General features: G+C 34.5%; 1 protein-coding gene across 2 annotated transcripts in view; it reads right to left on the bottom strand.

The window, feature by feature from the left end:
- LOC113511193 (phosphoenolpyruvate carboxykinase [GTP]-like) overlaps nt 1-9,089 on the bottom strand; it is a 41,981-nt gene that overhangs the window by 810 nt on the left and 32,082 nt on the right. For both annotated transcript variants that reach the window (XM_026894810.3, XM_026894808.3), the window contains 11 exons: nt 8,054-8,153; nt 6,898-7,043; nt 5,738-5,922; nt 5,144-5,266; nt 3,495-3,647; nt 3,065-3,168; nt 2,284-2,497; nt 1,842-2,034; nt 1,322-1,520; nt 868-1,017; nt 79-276 (listed from right to left, as the gene is read on the bottom strand). In XM_026894810.3, coding sequence (XP_026750611.2) covers nt 79-276; nt 868-1,017; nt 1,322-1,520; nt 1,842-2,034; nt 2,284-2,497; nt 3,065-3,168; nt 3,495-3,647; nt 5,144-5,266; nt 5,738-5,922; nt 6,898-7,043; nt 8,054-8,153 — 1,765 coding nt within the window. The remainder of the gene's footprint in view (nt 1-78; nt 277-867; nt 1,018-1,321; nt 1,521-1,841; nt 2,035-2,283; nt 2,498-3,064; nt 3,169-3,494; nt 3,648-5,143; nt 5,267-5,737; nt 5,923-6,897; nt 7,044-8,053; nt 8,154-9,089) is intronic.

Raw genomic sequence — 9,089 nt, 5'->3', positions numbered from 1 at the left:
AGTTAAAGTCGATCTTTTAGGTACTTAGATTAATACAAAATATTTAGATATAGTTCACTGTTGTCCAATAAAACTGACCTCTTGCAGCCAAAAATCTTTGGGTATGCTGAATAGTGTCTTTATATCGATTGGACCCAGGTCTTGTGTGTTCAGATCGCCGTCCCTCGGTACATATCCAAGTGGTGTGTCGACATAGCAGGGCTCGTCATCGCAACGACGTAGTATCCAGTCTAATACGCGAGAGTTTTCGCCGAAACCAGGCCAGAGGAATTTGCCCTGAAAAAAAAAACCTTTTATAAAATCTAAACTTCAGTAATTTATAAAACGAATCTAAATATTTATAATGGGTGCCTTAACTGGACATATGCCAGTAAGGCACATACTAAATGGGTGAGAAATCGGAATCCATGGGATATTTGATGTGCAACTGCGATTCATTGGCTTAGCTGACCCCATATGCAAATTTTTATTTATTTATTTATTTATTTTCTCCACAAATTTTACAGAAAAATACAGTTACATGAAAAAAATATAACTATATATGTAGATATAATTACAATGGTATGTAAAACTTGTGGGAGACTGGACCCTAAACTAGATCAGAGATCTGTATCTCAGGAATCCAGGCCCCCAACTCGGACACCATGTACAGCTTGCATTAAGGCTAATATGCAAATAAAAGTAAGGATATGATAAATGTTTATAATCTATATGCGCTAGTTTATGCGTACTCCTATAAATAAAATAGATTTGCAAGTCTGTCGTGCACCTTTTTGTCTGTGGTGTATATATTAAAAAATATTGAAGAATTAACTACAAAAATATTGTGAATCTAGAAAAAAAAAATCTATGGATAATAGTTTTTACCTGATCATTTTTCCTGAACCAGTTGACGTGGAATATTTTAGGCATTTTTCGTCCCTTTTGTGGCATAGAGAGCCAGTGCTTCAGGTACTCGCCAAAGTTGTATCCGAAGAATGGTCGCATGGCAAACGGATCGTTCATTAGCACTTTTCCCTGTAATAAAATTAAATCAATAGATAATGGTTCATTTTTGTGATTATAAATAATTTAAATTTGTGTTTTAAAAAATTGTGTAATAAAACATTTGAATAGCAGAGGAAAAAAAAGAATCATTAATAAATTAATGACTCTTTTGACATATTCATTTGACAACTAACGAAGATATGCCATATTATAGAAAACTGACAGAATTTAGAACCTTATTTTTTAAATCTGTTTATTACTAAACTATATGTGCAACAGTTTTACAGTAAATGTTATAAATTGAATAAATGAAAAAAGAATATAAAATACATACACTATGTTCGGCAGCAGCGGTTGCTTCAGATCTCATAGTAGCACCCATAAACACACCGTGTCTCCAATCCCGCGCTTCAACTACCAACGGTACGCCAGTAGGCCGACGGCCACCAAGTAAGATAGCAGAAATGGGAACACCTTCTGAACTTTCCCAAGCATCATCGATAATTGGGCATTGATTTGCTGGTGTGCAAAATCTGAAATTAAAATGAATTAAAATTGTGATAATTTTCGATAAAAAATTCTTACCCTTATATTATAAGATAAAAATACCATAGACTAAATATTTTTTTATAATTAAAGTATATTGAAGAATGCCAACCAAATGCCAACTTTAAATTAAAATATTTGTAATAAAAAATGCAGATTGTTTTAAAAAAAAAGTGAAAAAACTGATTCGCCATATTACAAAATCATTCCGTTTTTTAATACGTCTTATATAGTTTGAAGGGAATTATAGGTATTATTATATTATTTGGGTTTGACATATATATTGTAATGCATAAAGACATATATACCTGGAATTGGGATGTGCAGCAGGAGTTTGAGTGTTAGGAGTCCATGATTGTCCCTTCCAGTCGGTTAGGTTAGCGGGTGCTGGGCCCATACCCTCCCACCACACTCCACCGTCCTGTGTCTCCGCAACGTTTGTGAATACAGTGTTGTTGAACACTGTTGCCATCGCAATGGGGTTTGTTGATGTTGATGTGCCTGTAAATAATAAATAGTAACGATAAGTATTTAGGAAAATACTTATAAGTAAATATGATTCATGGCCGTGTGGTCCCGGCATAGAATAGGCCACCCCTTCTTTTTCCGTGAGTGTCATAAGAGATAACTAAGGGAGAGTGAGGGATGGGCAGATTAGCGTCTATAGGCGACGGTTACCACTTTCCATCAGGTGGGCCGTCAGCTTGTTTGCCATTCAAAGTTGTATAAAAAAAATGTTGTGAACCTCACCTGGCGCTACACCAAAGAATCCATTCTCTGGATTAATAGCTCTCAGCACTCCGTTCTTATCAAACTTCATCCATGCGATGTCATCACCGACGCACTCCACTTTGTACCCCGGCAGAGTAGGTGTCATCATGGCCAAGTTGGTCTTTCCACAGGCAGAAGGGAACGCCGCTGCAATGTACCGCTTGCGGCCTTTTGGGTCCGTTATGCCGACGATCTGGTAAAAATAATAAAATTAGACTTCCGCTTCCTTAATGTCATTGACAATGGGGCTACAATTATTTATCTATTATTTCTATTATTCCTGTCTACAGTTGACTGGTATGTTATGCCATGTGGTGTCGAGTCCGTCTCCTATATTGTTAAGGTGCATTAAAATTCAATAAATAAATATTAAATCTATAAACAAATTATAGAATAAAAGGCAATAATAACAATTAATACTTTCCAATAGTTTGTAGGTATGTCATTTACTGGAGGAAAACTTTATACTAACTCTTCTGCATGGGTAACCCTGGTCCAATTAATGTTTCTGCCGACCAGTGAAATTACTAGGTATGTGACAAGACCTCAACTGGTAATTCACGAAGAACCTTAGACATTTTGTCACCTATAAACTTATTATTTCTATCATGTGGACTGTCAGAGTTTGTTACATAATGTTTTATAAAAAAAAAAAAAAACTCCGACAATATAAACAGAAAATTAAATGTATTTAGGATTGTCCTAATTATCAAATTAATAATTATATTTTACGACCTAAATTGAATACGTATTTACATACCAGCATATGTTCAGCAAGCCATCCCTCGCGGCGAGCAATCACGGAGCCCAGACGCAGGGCGAAGCATTTCTTGCCTAGGAGACTGTTACCTCCGTAACCACTTCCTGAAAACATCCATAGATATTAAAAATAAATATAGTTTATATCTTAGCTTTTGACAGAACGATGTCTTGGGTCAGTTAGGAATTGGCATTTTGTTTGTAATGGTTAAACTAAAAAAAAATACTCAACCGATTTTAAAAATTCTTTCAACTATAGAAAGCTACTTTAGCAACGAGTAATATAGGCTATATTTATTTATTAATAAACACAATAAATTTACAAACACCAGTACATTACACACTGCACTAGGTGAAATTGTATGGCGGGAATCTATCTATATACCCATGTGAAGTTGGGTTGCTAGTAAATAAATCAAAGGATTGTATACCATAGCTGACGATCTCGTTGTCGGCCGGCTTATGGAGTATGATGGTGCGCGGGGGATCACAGGGCCAGCCGGGCACACCGGCGCCCGTGCCCACCGCGTGCAAGCATTTAACGAACGTCTCGTCTTGACGGAGCACCTCCAACACTTTACTTCCTGTGTGAATAAATAGATCCATTAGCGGCACGCTTAAATCATCAGTGACACCCAGGACCCATTAGTATTATTAATAATCTAAGCATAACGAGGGATATAAGAAGAGCGACATGGGCAACTGAGAGCTATAAAAATCAGATTGAAGGCGTATAATTACTTTGCCTATTTCGCGCGCATTCGCGTAACACTTTTATAGATCGTACATGTTGCATATATGGCATTTCTATAACGATTAATTATTCATTACAATTATGTGTGGCAACACTTTATAAAAATATTACATAGATAGATAGATAGATAGATAATTTATTTGCATTACTTACTTACAGCACACAAATTACAACATACATATACAAATGAAGCGAGATAACATAAATGAAAAAAAAATACATAAAGCTAAATACAATTTTCGTTTGTGAGTGTGCCATAGCAATACACATATGGATGCTCCTAAGTTACTTGGTGTTTTATTTAAATTAATAAGCATACAAACCAGTCTATCTATTTTGTCATATAGAACAGTACATATTCGATTGGTATTCAATAAATAAAAATCAATTAAATGTTTCGATTTGATATTAATTTTATTTAGATAGCGTGTCTATGATAATATCAACAAAATATGGTTATTTTTTTTATAAGTTATATTCAATCAGACTACACCTACCCAATCTACAATATACGAAGAAAAAAAGTAGATAGAAAGAATATATTTTTGTAATACATTTAGAGTCTGAGTGAACAAAACTGACAGGACATTGCTCTTTGCTATTCTCTCTTGAATTGACGCGGAATGCGAACATAGGCTTGATTGTACCGTGCAAAACGGCAATATTAATTGCTCTGCGTTTGCGCCATTACTATTTTAACAAGTCTATGCATTCAGATTACTATCTATGTATTTTATAGTTATTACCTACCTACGTAGATATTTTGGGTGTAATATAAAATAATATTTAATAAAATCGTAAAAGTTCAAACTGATGCCTTTCTACTTTCTTGTATATCTTGTATTTAAATAGCTATTAATCGAACATAAAAACATCTGTATCTTTTCAATTTTTTAATACATATTTACAACTATTTATACTAAAATTATAAAGAGGAAATATTTGATTGTTTGTTTGTAAAAGATAAAATCAGAAACTACTCAATCGATTTAAAAAATCTTTAAATATATTAGTGAGTAACATAGGCTGTAGTATATTAAATTAAAAAATCTATCTATCTATCTATCCGGGCAAAGCTGGGCCACATTGCTAGTAGTACATAATGGGGCAGTCAGATGTATCTGTTGTTTGTTGCTATTGTGGTTAGCGTAACACTCGGTATGCCCATATTTTGTCGAGCATTAGAATTCAGTATGGTAGTGGATGAGCCTACCGTTGTCACTGGAATTAATTCAGTTTGTTATGGGTGGCATCCATTACCGGAGAATTAGTCACATCACGGGATAGTATCATAAAATTTAGATGATTTTGAACATTATTACTTACCAATCCTTGTCATGACTCGCATGGAATAGACGACGTAGGGGGAATCAGTGACCTCCACACCGATCTTGGAGAGAGGGGACCCAACTGGCCCCATAGAGAACGGTATCACGTACATCGTACGACCTGGTGAAGGAGAAAAAAGATTATAGATCAATTACAAAACATACAAAAAATGCATAACAGAAAACAGAAAACTAGTTAGAATCCCCGACTTTTTCCTCGTATTCACAAGGAAAAAGTCACAAGTACATGATAAGTTATTAAACTAAATTATAAGCGTCCATTTGTGCGCCAAATTTCTTTTAATTTCGATCAGCGGTTTTGGCATAATTATTACTTAGCAAATATCCATAATATTTTTATAAATTTTCAAATTTAAAGGTCGTAAAATATCTTTTACGTATATCCTATTAATATTAAATGTGATAATTCGTGAATGTTTATTATTTAATCACGCTTAAATGACCGAAAAGATTTGAATACATTTTATTACATCGTAACAAATAAATGGTAGATAATATCGTAATTCAACACGTAAATTATACTCTGAACAAAGCCACAGGAAACAGATAGTTTATCAATAAAGGTGCTCACCTCTCATACATCCTGGGAACCTCTCGGCCACAGCCTTCTCGTAGTCGTCGGGGTTGATGTAGTTACCAAGGGCTGACTTCTGGCCAGCCCTCGCCACTGGTACTATGTCTCGTTCCTTCTCCGAGCAGATGAAGGTACGAGACTCGACTCGAGCTACATCAGCGGGATCGGTACGTGCCAGCCAGCTAAATAATATAGTTTTTATTAATAAGAGAACATTTTAAAGGATTTTTACAAGAATTTTTAATATTGTTTCATTATATATTTTATTATATTGTAAATATTCCGGATTTACTCGCGAGTTATGTTTCAAGTTCAAAACTAATCGACCATCTTCGAATTTAAAACGTGAGTATAATCCTCATAAATGATCACAATACAGTATATCTCAAGATAGTTATACTCCAGATATTAATTCGTTTTGAAAAAAGTAATTTAATTTATAGGATGTATTTAGTAAATTTCAGCATAAATAAGTATTAGGATATCGTAAGAATTTATTTATAAGATTTATTGGTAGAAACGTAAATCTCCTTTCAAAGCCATTTATCAAATTCGCAAAGATGTGCAGAAAATGCAGAATTTTTTATCAAATCAGAAGGAGCTGTTCTTTCAGACAATTGGCAAACTAATCCATCAATGGATACGTTTTCGTTAATGCTTGTATAAGAAAAAACAAGACGCTGAACTTCGCTGACTTGTAGGTAGTATGTCGTTGCTGCGGCGGCGTACGGAAGGGGTCCCGCAGCACTGACAGATGGCAGAAGAGGAACACCGGGGGGTTTTAGCCTGTAGGAGTCCGGCAGTACCCACATATCTCCCCCGAGGTATGTGGGTCTGCATGAAGCATTTCCCCTCGTTAAAAAAAAGGTAGTACGTCGTGCGTGCGACAACGTATTTATGATAGATTATGTAATAGATTTATGATAGATTCATTTGTCGCGTTGCCTGGAGAATCGATAGGTACTCCTTCAATACTCTTTTTGTCGACAATTAATATTCTACATCTATTCAACTAAAAAATGATAACGGAACTGCAACATCTGATTTTAATAGATGTTTAATTTACCGTCGTGCGCGTCGTACTTCGTTTTTCCTTACACATTGTTATAACGACTGGTTTTGGCGTATCTATACGTGGCATACGTACATTGACTCACCAGTTATCATACTTGGGCAGCTGCTTCAACGTGCCCTGCTGCTGCATGAGCTGCAACAGCGCGGTTGCCTCAGCATCAGACCCATCACACACATGCACGTGCTCTGGTTGACAGAGAGCCACGCTGCGTTCCACGAAAGCTCGGACCTAGAAGACAAACAAGGTTAAATTTAATTGTTCAAAGGGAAAAGCGATAGCGATATATCAATCAGATAAAACTTCATGCGATCCCCTTGAAACCATCGTCGTTAATTCTTGGTGGACGATGGTCCACTGGTGGTCTATAATACTCACTAGTATCCACTAGCGTATATCGATAACGTAGTCAGGGTTATCATTCCATTTTCATCTCGTAAAAAAATTACTTCTTATTTAATAAACATTACATTATTTTTTATTACATACTAGCTATGTCTGCGACACTCTTTTATTAGATAATAGCGTGCTGTGTCGTCCGCTACACATGGATACATTTGAATTGATCGATTTAATAGTCTATGACCTTCACCATCTCAAATACTACGTATGTCAAATTGTATGACTTATGATTGAATCGTTGAAGTACCAAGAAGTAATAGACAAGCCTTTGTGAGGTTGTTGAAATGAAAAATTTAAACTTACGACAGTTACTTAAACCGAAAGAGTTTGGACTTTTGGATCCAGTTTCATTATTTTGGCAGTATCGAGCTTTTAAGTTTAAAGCGTGACTTAGCATCCTTTTTTATTGTTCAGTCATTGTTCTATCGCTTGTATATCGGATTGTGTTCTGAGTAATTGTTGGAACTGAAGCCCATGACCACCTTTTACTATCTCACTGTTTACCATCACTAACAGTTAATTCATCCACATACGCTATAGGATCTAAATGATTTCATATAATGCGGTCTCAGAGATGTTTCCTACCCAAAACGCTTAGACTCTGGAATGAGATTCCTGCCAAGGTTTTCACTAGAGATAAAGATAGTATGGGGTTCTTCAAAAAGGTCATACTAACGTTTCTTCAGGGTCGACAACGAATACGTGACACATCTGATGTTGCAAGCAACCATAGGTTAGAGTAACCGTTTACCATCAGACGGATTAAAGATATGCTTGTTTATAGCTTTTGTGATACAAAAAAGGTTTCACTTTATGGATGATATTATTGGTGGCTATACCTTAGGAGTCAGCGATGCCAATTGAGGGCTCAGGTTCGAGGATCCTCGCAGTGCTGTCTGGTGAGCAGCTCGGCTGCAACCCAGCGCCAGTTGAGCACATCTGTTGATAAAACAATAAAATAAATACATGTGGAATAAACTCCTTTCCCGTGTGAATCCAATAATCAAAGTTAGAATCTTCAAATAACGCGTGAGCGAGTAAATAGGAAAAATCAATTCAAAATTAGTATAAATTAGCAACATTAAGATTAATCCCATCGCTGATTGATTACGTAAATAAAAATTATATGTAAACACTTTATTGATGAAGAATTTACTTTATGCAAAAAATACACAAAGCTTTAATTTAAAACATAACTGCATTATTATACCTTTCACGTAATGCACGTAATGTTTTAGTTTTAAATTCTGTAATGCTGAATTGAAAATTTGTGAATAATTACTTATTTAATTATTAGAAATCACGACCGACTTCTCGCTATAAAATAAAATAAAATCCTTTCCAACGTTTTTAATTAAATACATAAGTTGTTAGGTAATTATTACAAGTAGGAGTAGGTACTGTATATATTAACTAAATTATAACGTTGTTGAGTTTAAATTGAAGAACATAATATAAATTATAAAGGTTACATAAATAATAATAATAAATTTAAAAGTTCATTAACGTGATAAATATGTTGTAATGTTGTAAACAAAGTAATCACTTTTTAATTTTTATTTTTAAATTTAATTATTTAATTTTTAAAAATAAATTTTACAAACATTAACTGTTAATTAAATTGTTTACGACTTATAAGAGATCAAAGATAAACCAGATGGATTCTTTGAAGGTTGATAGGTAAGTGAACACAGAAGTGTCCGTTGAATTTGACAGACAGAAATTTTTAAAAATTCAACATGAAACAAAACTGCGTCGATCTCAAATAATGAGAAAAATATAACGATAAAAAAAAAACTTGTTTATGAAACCTCTTCAGCAATGTAATAGAATATGTAATTATTATTCTAACTTTAAACGTAATTTAACGTAATT

Source organism: Galleria mellonella, unplaced genomic scaffold, assembly GCF_026898425.1.
Source record: "Galleria mellonella isolate WM207_F2 unplaced genomic scaffold, CSIRO_AGI_GalMel_v1 utg133, whole genome shotgun sequence".
Classification (NCBI taxonomy): domain Eukaryota; kingdom Metazoa; phylum Arthropoda; class Insecta; order Lepidoptera; family Pyralidae; genus Galleria; species Galleria mellonella.
The sequence above is the reverse complement of the archived record's forward strand: the minus strand, read 5'-3'. Positions and strand labels throughout refer to the sequence as shown.